Source organism: Genypterus blacodes, unplaced genomic scaffold (genome assembly GCF_046128005.1).
Source record: "Genypterus blacodes isolate CSIRO-AG114 ecotype Tasmania unplaced genomic scaffold, CSIRO-AGI_Gbla_v1 ptg000051l_1, whole genome shotgun sequence".
NCBI lineage: Eukaryota > Metazoa > Chordata > Actinopteri > Ophidiiformes > Ophidiidae > Genypterus > Genypterus blacodes.
The window spans coordinates 684,194-701,902 of NW_027466863.1; the positions used below are offsets into that span (position 1 = coordinate 684,194).

The 17,709-nt window shown below is 45.4% G+C and overlaps 1 protein-coding gene across 4 annotated transcripts; it reads right to left on the minus strand.

Annotated features, from left to right (window-relative positions):
- Positions 1-3,981: 3,981 nt before the first annotated feature.
- smarca4a (SWI/SNF related BAF chromatin remodeling complex subunit ATPase 4a) lies at positions 3,982-17,627 on the minus strand. 4 transcript variants are annotated; one of them, XM_076150128.1, is made up of 34 exons: positions 17,513-17,627; positions 15,562-15,827; positions 15,057-15,189; positions 13,769-14,221; positions 13,433-13,531; positions 13,100-13,355; positions 12,861-12,987; positions 12,548-12,721; positions 12,157-12,330; positions 11,818-11,988; positions 11,680-11,724; positions 11,451-11,581; positions 11,262-11,322; positions 11,057-11,169; positions 10,545-10,692; positions 10,284-10,447; positions 9,933-9,999; positions 9,732-9,842; positions 9,384-9,626; positions 9,103-9,216; positions 8,859-8,966; positions 8,678-8,764; positions 8,501-8,547; positions 8,223-8,389; positions 7,484-7,647; positions 7,060-7,287; positions 6,509-6,586; positions 6,191-6,409; positions 5,795-6,057; positions 5,573-5,678; positions 5,311-5,412; positions 5,082-5,214; positions 4,830-4,969; positions 3,982-4,650 (listed from the first exon to the last, which is right to left on the minus strand). In XM_076150128.1, the coding sequence occupies exons 2-34, from the start codon at positions 15,781-15,783 to the stop codon at positions 4,618-4,620; spliced, it is 4,881 nt and encodes a 1,626-aa protein (XP_076006243.1). In that variant the 5' UTR covers positions 15,784-15,827; positions 17,513-17,627; the 3' UTR covers positions 3,982-4,617. The 4 variants fall into 4 exon arrangements, with proteins under 4 accessions (XP_076006243.1, XP_076006242.1, XP_076006241.1 ...); XM_076150127.1 differs by having other exon boundaries at positions 5,573-5,681; XM_076150126.1 differs by having other exon boundaries at positions 7,021-7,287.
- Positions 17,628-17,709: the final 82 nt, after the last annotated feature.

Below are 17,709 nucleotides of genomic sequence, written 5' to 3' on the forward strand. Positions count from 1 at the left end.
GAGGGGCCAGAGAGGGAGAAGGCGGGATCTGGAGTGGTGTGATTTCTGGGGCAAACATCCTCAACAATTGGGAGGCGGAGCATTATGGAGATGGATTCTTACTACGAGTTTAACCCTTTCTGACAGAAAGCCTCCGTAGTTTCATTCCCTGGAGGCATGCCCTGATCTTACCCTTGACCAAAGCAGGCCTAACTGGAGTGGGTGTTGCCAGGAATTTGGTTCCTTGAGAAAAAAAAAGATCTGTGTCTGGCCCTCTGGCCATAAAACGATCATACTGGAATTTTTGTGGGGCCCCTCCAGCTGTGAGTACACAGAATTATTTCCATTTTCTAGGGAACAGCATTGATACTTGAACCCTAACACTTAACCCAACCTACGGATCTTAAGGCTGGTCCTCGTGAGCCACAACATCGCATGTTTTCCTTTTCTCCCTGCTACACACACACGTGATAACCCAAATCAGGTGTGTTTACATGATGAAGAGCGCTTGCCCCCAGATCCTTATTGGCTGTGAGAACCACTGCCTCAAACTGACCCACGAGGAGGTAGACACTTTAGCTTCAGCTTCAGTTGGGAAGCCAACTTTGTCCTAGATTAGCTCAAGTCAACTGGTGTAAAGTCCTACATTTGTCCTCAGATGCAGCATGTAGACCACACAAACATCCGCAGGGAGAGGGAGCGATGGAAAGAGAGAGAGAGCAAGAGAGCAGATATCATAAACACAAGTAGTCTGGATGTATGCCATGTTTATCGATGTTAAACACACAAAAAAAACTTATGTTTTATGTTTGGTTCTGTTATGACAGCATATACTGTATAGTTCTGAGATTGAATGGAGTAAATGAGATTCTGGCATTTTTCACAAAGCTATATGTGATCTTTATTTTACTTTAATGGACAAAAACCTGGTTGAAAGTACACTGTAATCCCAATCACTACGTAGGCCTGTATGAGAGTCGATTGGGAAGTTGCGAGCCTATCAACTATCTTAGCATATGCTGTATGTATATTTCAGTATCTATCTGTTTTGTAAACATAAGATTCATCTGAGTAGACACACCTCTGCCAATGATACTGGAGGGATTTTAACAGAGTCACTGAATATGTCATCATCAAGTGGGTTACAGCTGAAAGCCTCTTTCATGTTATGGAAAGAGGTGAAAGTCTGTGGGGGTTGAGTTCAGGGGAGTATAGGGAGGTGCAAAGCCACAAAACAAGTGCAAAGCCACAATCATGGCTGGCTGCCAGCAAGTACAAAGCCACTGTGTGGTTATTTTATACGATTCACAAAACCGTTGATTACCACCTGAATGCACAACCACTCAGAGAGATAAACAGAGGGAATGATGATCTACCAAAATAAAGAACTGCTCAGTCAGCTTTCGTACAATCAATCCAGTACTGTAGTAGTAGCAGTAGTAGTAGAAGTAGTGGCAGTGTGGGTGTGGGTGTGGAATTTAATAGCATCACAATTATCATCAACACTTACTATAGAGGTGAATCATTCAGTTGTTCCTAGTAAACTGCTGACACTGTAAATACAACAAACTAAAGAGCGGATGAGTAAAACGTGCCAATAAAATGCTAATACACAGACCATAAAGTCATTAACTAGTCCACTATCTTTACATCCACAATTTCCTGAATTCTGACCTCAGCACGTGGCTTCATGTTCAAAGGCGCAAACTCTCACAAAGCCATAAGAAAGAGATAAAAAATGAAGATAGAGATCAAACGACAGCCTTGAACCAAGCAAAACAGTGCCATATAGTGTCAGAGAAGTATTACGTGACAAGGTAATGAAATGCATTATTATTAACTTTACAAACCCAGTGAAGAAAATATGAATGGGTTGTAGTGATAAGCAAACACAACAACGCCCTGTTACTGTCATAGTAAAGGTGATATGCTCAGATAAGACAGTGCCTTCCCACATGGCCTCTGTTTCCCTACAGTTTGTTTATCATGCATGGCCTTCAGCGTAATTCCACCACTGATAAACACGCACAAACAGTAGAGATTTCACAGAAACATACGGCACGCATAGGTGACCTAAAAACAAAACAAATCAAAGCCACGTAGTATGTTTTCCTCATGCCGACCTTTTGAGAAACGATTGCTGTCAAAACACTGGAGCGCTGCCAATTTTCTTATAGGTTTACCACGTTGACTTACGGTCACATGACTCAGCCCCTTTTTCTTTGAATCAAAGCTGCAGGTCTGCAACACATGAGAGTTGGAATTACAGGCTAGAAGCCAAGAATGTCAAATTGTTGGCAGCAATGTCATATTCTTTCTACAGTTGCTATGACGCTTGTACATATACCATGATGAAGCAGCACGATGTAGGACGTGATACAGAGATAGTGATCATTAAACTCCTTATAAACCCTGTCAGTGCATTTTTAGCAGTTTTAAATTGGGTACAAGTTGTTTGATTGGTCAGCAGATTGATAATCCGATTAGGAAATGTGATGATGTCAATTATCCAGCAAATCCCACTTTAAAATGTCCATAGATAGGATTTGTTATTGTATTTAAAGGGGGATGCGGGGGGCCTGGAAGGAGGTGTGGAATGGTTTTCTGACTGTAAACAAAATCTGTACATTGGGATTAGGTTAGTCAAGCATCCACCTCTCTCTGTTACACACACACACACACACACACACAGACACAGTTGTACACAGTTGGCCACAATGCAGAGAAGCATACATTCCTGATACATCTGCTGACAGACAAAAAACTGCCTGAGGCTGAAACAAATAGGGCATGTAAGGTAAAACGTTTTGATTCAGCAGACAAACCGGAGTTACACCCCCACACTGACACTGTTTCATCATTACGCATGATCGCCTACTCCCCCTCCTCAACTGCCATTATAAACATTCAGTTTGTGGTTTTTCCAGTATTCTTGCATGTTGAGGCCTTTTCACATTTGATTCCCTCTGCTGATCAACTTTCACTCACAACTTTCAGTTCATTGGCTGAAAGGAATTCTCTCTTTCTCTCTTTTCAAGGTCAATTCCGGATCTTCCAGATGCAGTGAAGCACGTTTCTTGGCTCGTGCTGCTCACATTCAAGCCAAGCAGGGGAGACTTTCTCTCTGGTGTGGGTTAACGTCTCCCCTCTGCAGCAGCATGGGGGGATGGATTCCTGATCTATACAACATTCTTTTAAGATATGGCTTTGTGTGTGTGTAGTGTCGCTGTCTTCTGTAGAAAATATGACGTGTCAACGCAGGGATATAATTACAGAATATGGAGCTGTCATTTAGCTCAACCCTACGGTAAATACACAGTCCCTTGCAAAGATTTGGTGTCATTACCTTGACCCTGAAAGAACAAGCAAGAGTGAAAAAATGGAGATTGTACAGTAAGAAGCTAAATATGTGGCTACATCGTGAAAACAATAAAACATCTCGTCTTTGTTGAGAAGGACAAACTAGAGGAGACATCTATTCAGAACAAACAGACAAATCACAAATGCATACAAAGAAGTAGTCACTCAAAAACGCATTCATAATGAGCCTGAATCTGTGCTGAAGTGTGATTTGCTCACACAGCAATTTCATAAAAAATACACAACTGTTTGTTCAGGTGTCACAGTCTGGGCCACGTGACGAGGACGTATCAGGGTCAATGACCGACCTCTAAGGAAGTGTGATACCATGTTAGTCTTTAAAGATCAGCGGCAACAACGCCTGGTGGGAACATCACAACAGGATTTAAAGCCAAAACATACAAACACAGCAATAAAAGTGAAAATAACTCATGACTTTCTGTTGTGTCACATAATATCCCAATCACTGAAATGGAAAGCAATTACAAAAATGTCTACAACCTCTCTAATCAGGCCTCACTAAGGTAACCCCACAGTTAACACACTACGGTGAGAAGGCCATCTAGTGTTCATACCTGAGAGTTACAGTTTGATTCAACAAATCCGTGTATTTTGCACAAAAACAAGCGGGTGACAAGCAGATGAATTATATGAGATGCCTTTATTGTACATTTTGGAATCCAGTGACACCGACACGAGAGCTGGTCCCATCCCTCTCTCCCCTCTTTGACATACACGGGGCTGAGAGGGAGAGGCTGCAGAGTGGGACGTACCGCGGTCTCGCTTGTAGTCTTAAATTAAACACAGAGATAATAGCGAACGACACATCCAGGTGCATTTTCACAGACACACACAACATGCATTCAAAAAGGAAGGCCGGGGGGACGCTGTGACTCCCGGATCACATGGATGCTTTGTGTCATAGAAAGAAAGTCGACAAAATACCACTGAAAAAAAAGTCAGTTAGCTGTCCTCGTGGCCCGTCATCAGTCTGTGTTTCAGGCGCTGTCAATTTTTCCACTTACAAGAGAAAAGAAAAAATGGCAAAAGACACACACTACTATTCATAATGGGAAAGTCGGCTTAAATATGAAGGTGGATGATTTTTTTAATTACTTGTATAGTTTAATGAGAATACAATAGTCTCACTAAAAATCAGCTCATCTAGGTAAAACTAGGCCTTTCCCCACTGGCTGCCTCCCCCCCGCTGTGGTATCTACGTAAAATATATAAAGTCCAGTCAAGGGGCTCAGTGGGCCGACGGTCTGGTGGTTTGTCTCAGTCCTCCTCGCTCCCGCTGGCTGAACGCTCCTGAAATGATCACACAGAAGGAGAGCGAGATTTACTGCTGCTGTCTGACACACATTATGACACACATGAGACAACAACAACAACAACAAGCTACAGCCAACAGACACACACAAGAGGTCGCCTGACCGCGTGAAAGATCAAGAAGTGTTGACATGTCGTGTTGCGTGACTCTTTCTCACCTCTTCCTGTTCCTCTTCACTGTCGTCGTCGCTCACCACAGGTTTGGCCCGGGAGCCGCGACCCCGGCGCCGTTGGCCTTTTCCTCCTCGCTCGCCCTTTTCTTTCCGGCTGAGCTTGATCTTCACCTTCACCGAGCGAGCTGTGGGATCAAACGCCGGGAAAGCGTTGGTCTTTCTGCTGCTTCCCCGTGAGGGTCGGCCAGATGCAGCCAATGATGGCAAAGATGAAATCACATGTATTCCCATACTCACATTCAGACTCGGATCCTTCGTCTACCTCTTCCTCCTCTTCCTCGCTTTCCTCACCCTCGCTTTCATCGTCCTTCTCGATCTTCTGTCTCACACTGGTGAAGACGGACTGAAGCACGATGGAGTCCTCATAGATCTAAAGGTTTCAGGGTGAGAACTCATCAATCAAATCTCTTCAGGAAATAAGCGACGGTCTCTTTGTAATGATTAAAAAAAATAAAATAAGACGTACCAGAGAGCCTTCCAGATTGAAAGTCTGAGCGTTTTGACACAGCAGCATCACATCCTTCTCCAGGTCATTCAGGCTGCGGTATTTATGGCTGCGGATTCGTTCCTGAAAACAGCAACCAGAGAAGGATGAGCACATCATCAGTCAGCAAGCAGGACTTCAAAACAAGTAAGCAAGCCCACTGCTAAGATGTCGCTGAGGTGAAACAAGCATCCTTAGTTAAACTTCTCTGGGTTGTGGTCGTGAGTCTTTGAGATCTTCTTACCTTGATCTTCCTGAAGTCCACTGGTTTGCGGATAAGTTCATAGTACTCAGGCAGCTCCTTGCGTGAGGGCAGCTGGATGAAGACCTCGCTCAGCTGCCGTCCATTACTGCTAAAACAAGATAACATTCATCTTCAGCATCGGCCCATGTCTCTTCTGACACTTCTGACAAGGTTCTGGTTTTAACAAAGAGTTCTCCAGTGTACAGAAGGAAACTTTCTCACCCATCCTTGTACTTGATGACGGCGTCGACAATCTTCTTCATCTTCTTAGTAAGAGACGGAGGGTTTGGAGAGAGCTTCTCAGCAGGCGGACGTCCACGCTTCTTGGCTTTCTTCACCTCGTCGTCCTTGTCCCGCCCGCGGCCGCTGCTGGAGCTGGGCGTGGCCGGGCCGCCGTCGTGGTCGCGGTCGCGCTTGCGTTTTCTGGTGGTCTTTTTGTGACGCACTTCCTCTTCGATGTCCTCCAGGTTACCCTCCTCTATAGCCTGTAGTGCCCAGGAGCAAGGGGTTGTGTAACTTTAATGAAGCCGTCATTGGTCAATAACAGTTCAGACACTGTTTCCTCCCAAGATTTTTGTCATCGCATATTCATAATGGTTAAACTTGACCACGTCTCACCTTGAGCCACTGTTTCTCAGTGAGTGAGTCGCTGTAGTCCACCTCTTTACGTTGGCGGGATCCTCTGCCAAACATCTTCTCCTCCTCCTCTTCACAAGTCAGCCTCTCGACCTCAGCGTCATCCTTTAAGATCCAGCTTGGCAGATCGTCCTCCTCCATCAGACGGGGTTTCCTCTTTGGGTTGCGTGCCTCCTCGCGGCGTCTGTCCAGATCCATGCGCTGAAGCGGCATCGGAGCGAGAGCACAGCGGTTGTTTGTGTGGTCAAATCACAAAAGTCCTAACTTCTGTGTGAATGAATGAAAAATTTCAGGACTCACCATGAACTGTTCAAACTCCTCTTCACTTCTTGCAATCATCTGGTTGACGGTCTCATCATCAGGAACCTCGTCCTCCTCCTGTGGGTGAGCGAGACAGTGCATGTGAGTAGAGGACGACGGAAGATTTATGTGGCACCACAGAGCCTCAAAGTCTCTGACCTAATGTACGTGTTTCAGTCTTCTAATGTCAAAAATGTATATATAAATAAAGCTTATGTGTGTTTTACACTGACTATATATGAATATGAGAAGAATCTAAGCATTTGGAGGGGGAACAGCAGGAAAAAAAGGGGGGAAAGCGCTAAAAAAGACTAATGGAAAGAACGATGCCTAATTTTAAAGATAGTTGTGTACAGATAAACTAGAGTGAGGGAGAAATGTGGGTTAATGGAAGCAGCTAAATTCTGAAAAAGGTAGGAAGAGACAGAGGGGGGGAGGGGGAGAGACTGAAAAGATGGGGTAGCGCACAGGCAGATGTGGGTGGGCGAGGAAAAGATTGAAATCACACCCACCCACGCCCCCCTAGCGCGCGGCCCTTCCCGAACCGTGACCTCGTCCTGCTCCTCGTGCTCCAGAATGGCCTGTAAGAAGGCCCGGCGTTCAAAGCCTGATGACTTCTGGTCAAACATGCCAGCTTGGATGACTTTCTGGTCCACGTTCAACTTATACTTGGCTGCTGCCAGGATCTTTTCCTCCACACTGTTTACAGTGCAGAGGCGGAGCACGCGCACTTCGTTCTGCTGGCCGATACGATGGGCTCTGTCCTGAGCCTGCAAGTCCTGTGGACAGACAAACATATGTGTTGATGACATGTCTAAGTAGGATGGTTGTGTTTGATCGTAACTGGGAAAAAAGCTGCCAGAAACCAACATGCCATGTTTCTTGGACAATAGGATTAATCAGGCACAGGACGCTACAACCACTCTACAGAGTTGTGCTGTGTATTGCTGCTTGTGTATTGGAAGTTCTTAGTACCTGATGTGGGTTCCAATCACTGTCAAATATGATGACTGTGTCAGCAGACTGCAGGTTGAGGCCCAGGCCTCCTGCTCTGGTGCTGAGCAGAAAGACAAAGTACTCTGACGCCGGGTCATTGAAGGTCTTCAGCAGCATGCCGCGGTCCTCTGCCTTTGTGGTTCCTACGATCAATAAAAACAAACTCCTGTTAGCAATGCAAACCCTAAATGATCAAGCAGGTACCATGCCTGCCCCCTTGTGGAGAGTTCTGATCATGTCAGCTGCAACACATGATCTCAACACTTCCTCATCCTCATCTCTACATGACTTCCTTTTTCATACTATGCACAACTGACAGAGCAGGACCTCAAAATATTCAGAAATCCATTATCTTTACTGGTCAAGGTATTCTACAATTCTTAAACCAAATAATTGGGCAACAGCAGTGTTGATGAGGATTAAACATGAACACCAAATTCATGATGTCATGGACCCTAAACTCTCACAACCATTTGGATGGGACAAACACAAAAAGAAAAAAATTCCTCTACAAGAATGGAAAGAATAATCTCATTATCACAGTCACTTTATTGATGATGTGGCAGACGCAGGCAATCCCTCGTCGACTGCACAAGTCACACTTGGGGATTACCAACTTCCTCTGCCAAATCATCAATTTACTATAATAATATAACTACTAACATGACAGAAGTGGGGGGTGTAATAAGAGCCAAATAGTCTAAAAGAGGCATCTCACCATCCAGGCGAAGGTATTTGAAGCTGCGGTAGGCAAAGTAGTCCTCCATGATGGTCATGAGTGAGGTCATTTGACAGAAGAGCAACACTTTGTGGTCGGTGGCCCTCAGTTTGGGCAGGATACGGTCCAGCAGCTCAAACTTTCCAGAGGAGCGGTACAGGTCAGGGCTAGACGGACAGAGCAGAGTTTGCGGAGGGATGAGCAGCTGTGCATGCGCAGCCTAGCAACACCACAAATGAACATGTTAACAGTTCAAAACAACAAAAAGGTAAACGTACCCACTCACTATTCCACCTGAATAACCCAGATGCTCAGAGAAAGACTCCTGGAAAAAGACAAAAGCCACAAGATTCTTTTAGTTCTTATGTACGTGTTGCGGTCGTATACAAATGTTATCAATCATGCAGTGGGAGCTGGACAGACAGCTTGATTAAGGTGGAGCTTGTGTTCGGTACCTCAATGTGCTGGAACATGTAAGGGTGGTTGCAAATCTTCCTCAGCTGCATGATCGTGTTCATGAGAGTCTTCGTGCCACCTTTGCCCTGGAAGGTTTAGATGAAGACAAGTGCAATGTTTAGTTTTTACTCATCTAACAATGTTACCCAAGACATTTAAAGCCATTTGTGCTCATCTTACCTTCTTGTCTTTTTCAGACCCATCAGTGAGCAGGACTCCTTTGGCCTGCATGTGTCTGTACAGAACTCTCTGTAAGGCCGACATGTCACACTTGATCACGTACTCCACCTGGAATTAAACGGGAAAGATATCAGGAAAGTTGGCAGATTGCTTTGTGTTCATTATTCAATCTCAAGCATCTTCACAGGATATTATCTAATAATTTCCTGAGTGTCATATTAAACAAAGACAGCTGAAGCCGTACCTTCTCAGGCAGTTGGGCCTCCACCTCCTTCTTGAGTCGCCGCAGCAAGAAGGGTCTGAGCACTTTGTGCAAACGGCGAATGATCAGGATGGTTTCTTCTTCGTTGAGGTCAACCTGAGGGGAAAGGGAAGAGAGTGGTACATGAATACTTTTACAGCACCTCATTTTTTTGTGAAGATGCATTTAAGCATGATTGTCTGAATAGCCGAAATTATCAAGGCTCTCAGCTGCAATGTAAACTCATCCCCACAACACACACACACGCGCGGCCCAAAGCTCACCTTCTCCCCCGTCATGGCAAAGGGGGCGTTGAACCACTGCTCGAAGGTGCTGCAGCTTTTGAAAATGGTCGGCAGGAGGAAGTTGAGCAGGGCCCAGAGCTCGGGCAGTTTATTCTGCAGCGGAGTTCCTGTGAGCAGCACACGCCGTGGGGCCAGGTAGTGTGTGTTCAAGACCTGGGTCAGCTTACAGTGGTGGTTCTTCATACGATGGCCCTCATCCACAATCATGTACTTCCAGCGAAGCTTAAATGAAATACACAGCAGGGTAGCGTTAGAATATGATCTAGGACATTTAACATTACTAACTAACATATGAGATGATCACATCAGATCTGGATGGTTGATTACCTTTGCCAGCACTTGTTTATCCTTGATAATATACTCATAAGTGGTGAGTAGCACATTGAACTTTCCACTGCGCAGGATGGGGACAAATGCACGACGAGCAGCTGGTGACCCCTGAAAATGAACACATTGACAATAGGAACGCATTCATACTTGAACGAGCGGTCTCAGGTCCTGACAAACATCCAAGTAGGAGCCACTGACCTTGTAGGAGATCTTCACAACTGACGGTGCCCACTTATCAAACTCATAGACCCAGTTAGATAGAGTTCTGAAAACACAAAATAGACAGAGTTAAGAACAGAACACAGCCCAGGTCACAGGGGCCTCTGAAGAAGGAACAGAACATGATGCTTAATCAACAAAACTAGTCCAATTTGAATAAGAGAAACACATTAAACTTGAACTTTGAACTTGGTGGTAATGGAAAAGTGCTTCACGATTCTAAAAGGGCGTCGACAAGTGCATTCTCTCTAACACAGATCTTCATTTAACTGCACTGTTTAAGGAGGAGAAATGATTCAAGTCACTAAGGACAGAAGAGTATGAACTCACGAGAGCGGTACGATGATGAGGAAAGGTCCGTTGAGGCGCTTTAACTCCATGAGGTAAGTGATGAGGGCGATAGTCTGGATGGTTTTTCCCAAACCCATTTCATCAGCCAGGATGCCATTGAGATTGTTGTTATACAGAGACACCAGCCATTCCAGACCTGAGACCTGAGCAGAAAGGGTCCAGAGTTAATCCTGTCATACACAACAATGTTCTCTTTACCTTAAGTGTCGGCATTATTCTCTTTGCTTCCCGCTTGTGTACCTGGTATTGCTTGAGCTGCCCGTTGATGAGCAGTGAGGACTGCTTGTCCACCTTCTCAGTGACGGCGTGAGCCACAGCGTAGTAGGACTGCAGACCTCGGTTGAAACTTGCTTCACTGTACTCATCGTCGACATCCTGCTTCGCGTGTCTAGGGGGAAGCGAGGAAGACAAAACAGTGAGACATGGCTGGACGGATGACTGTTAAAAAAAGAGCAGTAAATAAAAAAAGCCTGAAGCTCTATTCCGAGTAAAGTAATTATGCTGGGACATTAATTTGTTTATATTGTCATTTGAATAAACAATGTCTGTTTTCTCCCACGGCTCTGGAGAAAATCCCGGGCCATGATTTGCTATAAACATCTTTATATTAACATTTATTGAGTGAAATCTTGTTATAATCAGCTGTTCACATCTTCTCTTTCATGTACAATAATATGAAAAGAAGGATTGTGTGTGCGTGTCTTTTTTCAAAGGATGGAGCAAGCAGCAATATCTCAGTGACTCAGCCTTACTCGATGATATGCTGGACATCCACTTCAGACACGTCTTCAGTGTCTGGGTCAGGAATCTTCCTCTTCTCCTCTGAATGGGCTGAAGAGTGCTGCGGCTGCTCCTCGTCGTCGCCCTGACGGGAAAAGCAAGGGGTAGTGAGAACAATGCTCCATGACATCACAAGTGACCGTTATGCTTTGATGTGGAGTCGACTGTGCAGCGTACCTCGTCATATTCCTCTTCTGAACCGCTGTCTTCGCTGTCTGAACGCGGTGCTACTTCGTATCTGCAGAGGAAGGAAACGTCAATGACCAGGTAAGAGCATGTGACTGATGTAATGAGTTGGGCGGGGTTGGGGAAAGTATGCCTTCCGTTGCGATGTAACGCATTAAACAGTAGAACAGATGGACTGACCCAGGGTTCATTTCGAGCCAGGCCTCCAGCAGGCCAGCCTTGGGCGCTTCAACGCCGGTCAGGATCTTTCCACTGTCCACATGTATGACCTTTACTGGCAGGTCACTCATCTGACTAGTCTCATCCAATGGCTGGGAGAGGAGATGAGAAGAAAAACTATAGCTTGCCATCTTTTTCAAGCAGCAGGTGAATCTTAAATGATATTCCGTTTCTCATCATCCGTACTCACCTCGCCATCAGGCCCAAGACCAGCAGCAGCCTCGTTATCTGGCTTCTGAAAGCATACAAAATAGGCAATGGGTTAAAAAAAATAAATGAACTCTATACTTATACATGATACACGGCCAAATATATTATTAGTAATCACCTTCTTTTTCTTCTTCTTCTTCTTCTTCTCTTTGAGCGCTTGGGCAGCTTTGTGCGCCCGCACCAGCTCAGTGAGGTTAGCCACATACTCGTCTGTCTGCTGTAGCAGGTAAGCCAATCGCTTGTCTTTTTTTTGGTCAATGAGTTTACGATAACCTTCTTCATCTTCAGCCTGGGGAAAGACACAGAGCATTCAAGAGGTAAGTTAAGTAAACCTGCGACGTAGCCAGAGTGGGGACGCTGCCACTGCCAGCAAAACACATGACCACAGGCATATGCACATGTACACTTTTCATTTTCACATGTTTTGCGTGTGTGTGTGTCTTGGATTACCACTCACCATCAGCCTCCGCATTCTCTCCTTTTCAATGCGCTCATTCTCCTTCTTCTGCTCACGCTCGGTGTTGGCATGATAGGTGGCGACAGCTTTGGTAGCTTTCTGGATCTTCGCTGTGATTGAACGATGGTACTCTTTAAAGTCCTTGGCATGCTGCAGGATGCTGTTGAGGTATTCCTACAAACAACGACAAACAGACGCATCAGTGTCAGTAGATACTAATGCCAAGTGAAGGGGAGTCTACGGTCTCAGCGATTTCAACATTCTTCATCACCTACTATGAAAAAGTACTGCTGCTTTCAGTCTCTAATATGCGTTACTAATGTGCAGACAACAAAATGGAGCCGATCAGCTACACGGGCGGGTTGCATAACAGTCCGTTTCCATCGTTTACCTGGTGTTTCTGGCGACGTTTCCTTTCTTGTTCAATCTTCTGCTGCTTCTCCAGTTTCTCAGTGATACGAGCCTCACGGAGGGACTGGCGCTTGCTACGCTTGTATGCCTTTGCGTTAAGCGCCGTTTCCAAGGCTGTGTCACGCCGCATACAGACCACCACCTCCTGGCGCAGCTGGAGGCACACAAAGGAAGACACATTGTGTTATGTTATACTGAGACACATCAACATGTATTGCTCTGTGGTTGGGCACAGAGCAATAAACCTCTATAATTATTTGTCAGCTATCCATTTCTCATTGGTGGACGCCTACCTGTCTCTGGAAGTTCAGCAGCCTAAGAGCCTTAAGCTCAATGGTGGCCTTGGTGCGCAGGTCTCCAGCAAGGGAGCCAGGCAGGTTCTCCAACTCCTGGATGCGGTGAGCAATACGAGCCTGTAGCCTGAAGAATATAAAAATTCCAGAGGTTTAGAACCTGTGTGAGTGCCAATATGTAGTATTAAGGAGAAAATATCAAACCATTGTATGATCACACTTGGTCTATTCAGTCTCACCTGTACTCTCTCTCCTGGAGGATTTCCACTGGATCCAGCCCGCGAGGTTTTTGAATGGGGGTGATGCGACTCTGCTTCTGGTGCAGCATCATGGGAGGGGGCTGGGCAGGCTGTCCTGGAGACTGCGTCTGAGGGGGCATAACTGGAGAGGCAGCAGGGGGCACAGATGGTGGAGCGGGAGAGGGTCTGCCGGTGGGCTGAGGGGGAATCAACTTCTGAGGAGCACTGGATGGGGCGGCAGCGTTCACCATTGGTCCTACAAACAGATCAGTCAGAGGAGAATCAGCTTTGAACCATAATAAGACACACAACGATGCACAAAGTGATGCTTACCTTCAGGCCATGACTTGGGGGGTCCGTTGGTGGGCTGGCCCTGCATCCCTGGTGGAACGCCTGCAGGCCCTGGAGGGGGCATATTGGGACCTACCATGCCTGAAAACAAAATGTCATGCTTATAAAGACAAGGCGAGTATAACTGTTTATGACAACAAATAAATGGAACAAATAAAATAACAGTAACATTTTCCGCCACCAGGGGTCTCTGTTCATTTGAAAACATTACACAGTATTTTTACATATACTGTACTTTGTTGTTGGAATGTTAACTACCACTATCTATTATAAATACTATTGTAAGTATTACCTTCAGAAAAGCCATTTCTCACTCACCATGTGGTCTATTGTAGTTGGCTTGAGCTGGTCCAGGCCCAGGCCCCCCTCCTGGCCCAGTAGTAGGTGGCATACTAGGCATTGGCTGCTGCTGCATCCCTGGCATGGGCCGCTTCCCCTGCACAGCCATCTGAAGGTGTTCTGGTAAGGGTTGACTGCGCGCCAGCATCTTGTAGGCCATGATCTGGGCCCTGAGCTGGTGCAACTGGTTCTGGTTGAAAGGAGTTGGTCCACCTGCGCCACCCGGTCCACCTACTGCACCACCGGGTCCACCGGGGCCCTGGGGAACCCCGCGGTTCGGCTGACCCATTCCTTGGCTAGGGTCTCCACTGCCCTCCATAGGGCCAGACCCTGGGCCAGAAGGACCTCCAGGAATCATAGGACCAGATGGAGGGCCATTGGCTGGAACAGGGCTAGGAGCGTGCTCAGAGCCTCCTAATGGAGATGGGTAACCTGAAGAACAAACAAAACATGTGTAAGTATAGTGTCAGCTGAGCTATTGTTCTTGGATTAGAACCTGACCTGTGTTGGATTTCAATATTAACAACAATAATGAGGGTAATAATGACTTTAATAACTACGACTATAACTTATTTTTAATCCCCTGATGCAGACTTGAGGTAACAGACCAAAAGTGCAATAGTGGAATGAAAGTGAGGAGTTGAGAACTTAGTAGAAATCTCATCGCTCAAGCAGTGCAGTGAATATGGCACCTTTCCATCTCATGCTAGGACACGAGGTGTGTGTATTATTATTCGACTTTACTCATATGTAGGTTCTTCTTTGGCCCATCCCCTCACTTAATGTGTGGTTTTGCTGTTGCAGCTGATCTTGCTGTTGCCTGAAAGGGGAAGCCCCTTGCCCCGCCTACTGCTGCCTGCTGCCAAATCAGCAGTAAGGCAAGAGAAACTGGTTGGATGAGTTAACACACAGTGAACTCATATTGCATGCCTGCAAAAGTACATTATGTGTTCTTCCTGCAGAGCTTTTAGGTGGAAAGGGGGAGATTTAGGTTTAAAAGTCACATACACTGTAACATATGCATTGTCTAGAGCTGCACAGGGACAAACACATTGACGATAGCAGGAGGAAAGGAGGTATTTTACTTTCAATTCCAATGGCTATCAATTTTGCAGTGATTAGAGAACTGAAACGTGTGACATACCGGGCCGCATGGCCACTACAGACAATAATTCACTCAATGTTATGTGAACATTTCCAGTGCTCGCAACAACTTCCTTGTGATTCAAACGCTGATTAATTGAAAGTGTGTGGATTGTGGTGTTACCTTGGGAATGTTGGTCCATGGGACTTGGAGGGGGTCCCATCCCACTGTGTCCCCCTGGTCTTATGCCCATACCCTTCATCTGGCTGTAGCGTGGGTCATCAGGCATTCCTTTCTCATGCATGGCTTCCATGGGCTGCAGAAGAAACATAGAGTTATGATACTGAATTTTGTTGAAAGATATATTAAACAAACCTTTTATAAATGAGTTCTCATAAGATGAAATGTGGAAGAATGCTTTCCACAAGAGTAAATGACCTACGACCATAATTGGAATATTGTGGGTATTCTGCATTGGTCAACATGCAACACCATGAGCCAAAAAAGTCAATATATTTTAGCTCTAAAAAAATTTGTGATGTGTAATTTTACTGGTCTCTGTGTCATTTGTAGTAAGTGTTGGTGAGGCAGGCATAAGTACACCGTCAATATGTACAGCTTTAAGATGTATTGTTGTGTATGTATAGAGCATAATCTTTGAAGGAAAAAAAGCAAATTGTTCTTGTACTTTATGCATCTGGTGCATGTTGTCCTGAGGATATCCTGAGGGTCCTTGGGGAGGGTGAGGATGGCCAGATCCAGGGGGCCCTGGGCTGGGTCCCATCATACTATGGGCCGAGCCCGGAGATGGACCAGGACTCGGGCCCATCATAGCTCCCGGAGATGGGCCTGGGCCTGGGGAGGGGCCAGGCCGAGGCGTCCCTCCCATGGGGGGGTCCGGGGTGGACATCTCTCAGCAGAGACCAGGAATGTATGGCAGCAGCAAGAAACCCTCTGAGGACAAGTAACAGAAGAAAGATATTAACTAAGCATTTACTTGTCAGCTTTACTCACATGTATGTATGATTGTGTTGTGAGTGTCTATTGTCATTTTGTTTTCATTTGAACAATGCTAGTTTAAAAAATCCATCTACTTTTAGCTCAGAATCTTTGGTTTTGTCCCTTACTTGAGCTAAGGAGCAGTTAACTCAAAACAACAACAAAGCAATGTTCTGCATTTACTTATGAGCAAATTCAACAGACTAATTATGTGTTTTGCTTAGGCAATTTTGTAGTGTAACTAGTTGGCATTAGAGGTGCCACTGCCAAGTACCAAAACTTTATTTGTGAAAAAATGAAACATCTGCATTTTCTTTTCGCCAATCAGAATGTAATTACATCATACATGCTTAGTTATTAGTTTCCAGCATTTGAACAAAAGCAGTTGTTGAGGGCTGCATCGTTAAGTCCATTTTGACTTATTAAATCACTATTTATGGAGAATCTGGTGAATTATTGTGCTTAGAGACCACAAACAAAATACCAGAGTGAACTGTTAAAGGGTGTGACAATAGCTGACAATTCCAAATAAAAAACAGACCACAGCAAAACTATCCATATGTACAAAAATCGGAATATATAGCAAAAATACTTGACTTGGTGTTTTGGGGTGAAAGGTCCCTATGAACATGACCTGAACCACAACACAAATATAACAGAGAAGAGAAACAAACTCCTCTGAACACTTATACACAACAAACCAGTCAGCTGACTAAATAAATCCTCAGTTAAACGATCTCTGTTAGAACTTTCAAGTCAAACAATTACGTTGTATCGGCGGCAACAAAGATGAGAAGTTTTGAAACTATTTATCGCCAAGGATGTCTACAATTTCACTTCATGGGTCCAAAGCCCATCAGTACATAAGGTTCCACTCTGCGAGATTAAACACCGCCTGGATATACAACGCTTATTAGCACTGATATAAGCGAGGCCATACGGATATATGTAGTTTAAAAAGTTAAACGCAATTCAGCCCACATAATTGTTTACATTTACGAGACATGCAATTCGGTTAGCCTTCATTAGCGCTCAGCCTAGCTTTGCTAGCGTTAGCAGGCCTAGCCGGGTCTTACGGGTACCTGAACTCTTTTCGCTTAAATGCCGAGCGCCGAATTGTAATTAAGTATTCCTCGTTATACCAAACGATCATAAGAACATTAAGCGAACAACAACCAACGGAAGCGATAGTAACACCAAACAAGAGCACAAACAAAGAGTCAAACTCGGCTGTTATGATGACAACAACATTAGCTGGTCGGTGATGTGGCTAGCATGCTAGGAGCCTGTTAGCTTAGCCGGCCATGCTCTCCTGGGCCAATTGGGCAGGAAAAGCCGTTATTCAGCGTCGTATTTTGCAAAAGCGGCGACATGTGAAAGGTTAAAGCATCCCTCTGCCTAAAGCTGATTGATCCAACGCGCCTCCCGTACCCTTGGCTCGGTGCTCCGCTCTAAGTACACTTCTAAAAAATTTCATTCATTTCACACTGTCGCGCCACGGCAGCGACACTGAAATGTCGGTCTACACTTTTTCATTTCTCCCAACAAAAACACCCAGCAAAGCCGCATCCAGCCTACAAATACACCGCAAACTGCAGCGAAACTAAAGCAAATCAACAAGAAAACTTGGTTCGACTTACGCAAGTGGTGAAATGTGAAGTTTAAAACCTCGCCGGTTCTAACGTCTCTCGGTTTTCCTCCAAACCAGAAACAAAGACCGACCTACCCAGTTGGTTTTTTTCCTTCACCCCCCTCTCTCGGCAGATTGTATCGCAGGAACGGCCTGTGCGACTCTGTAGCGCCCCCTATCCACAGACATGCGCTCTCCGCGGGCCTG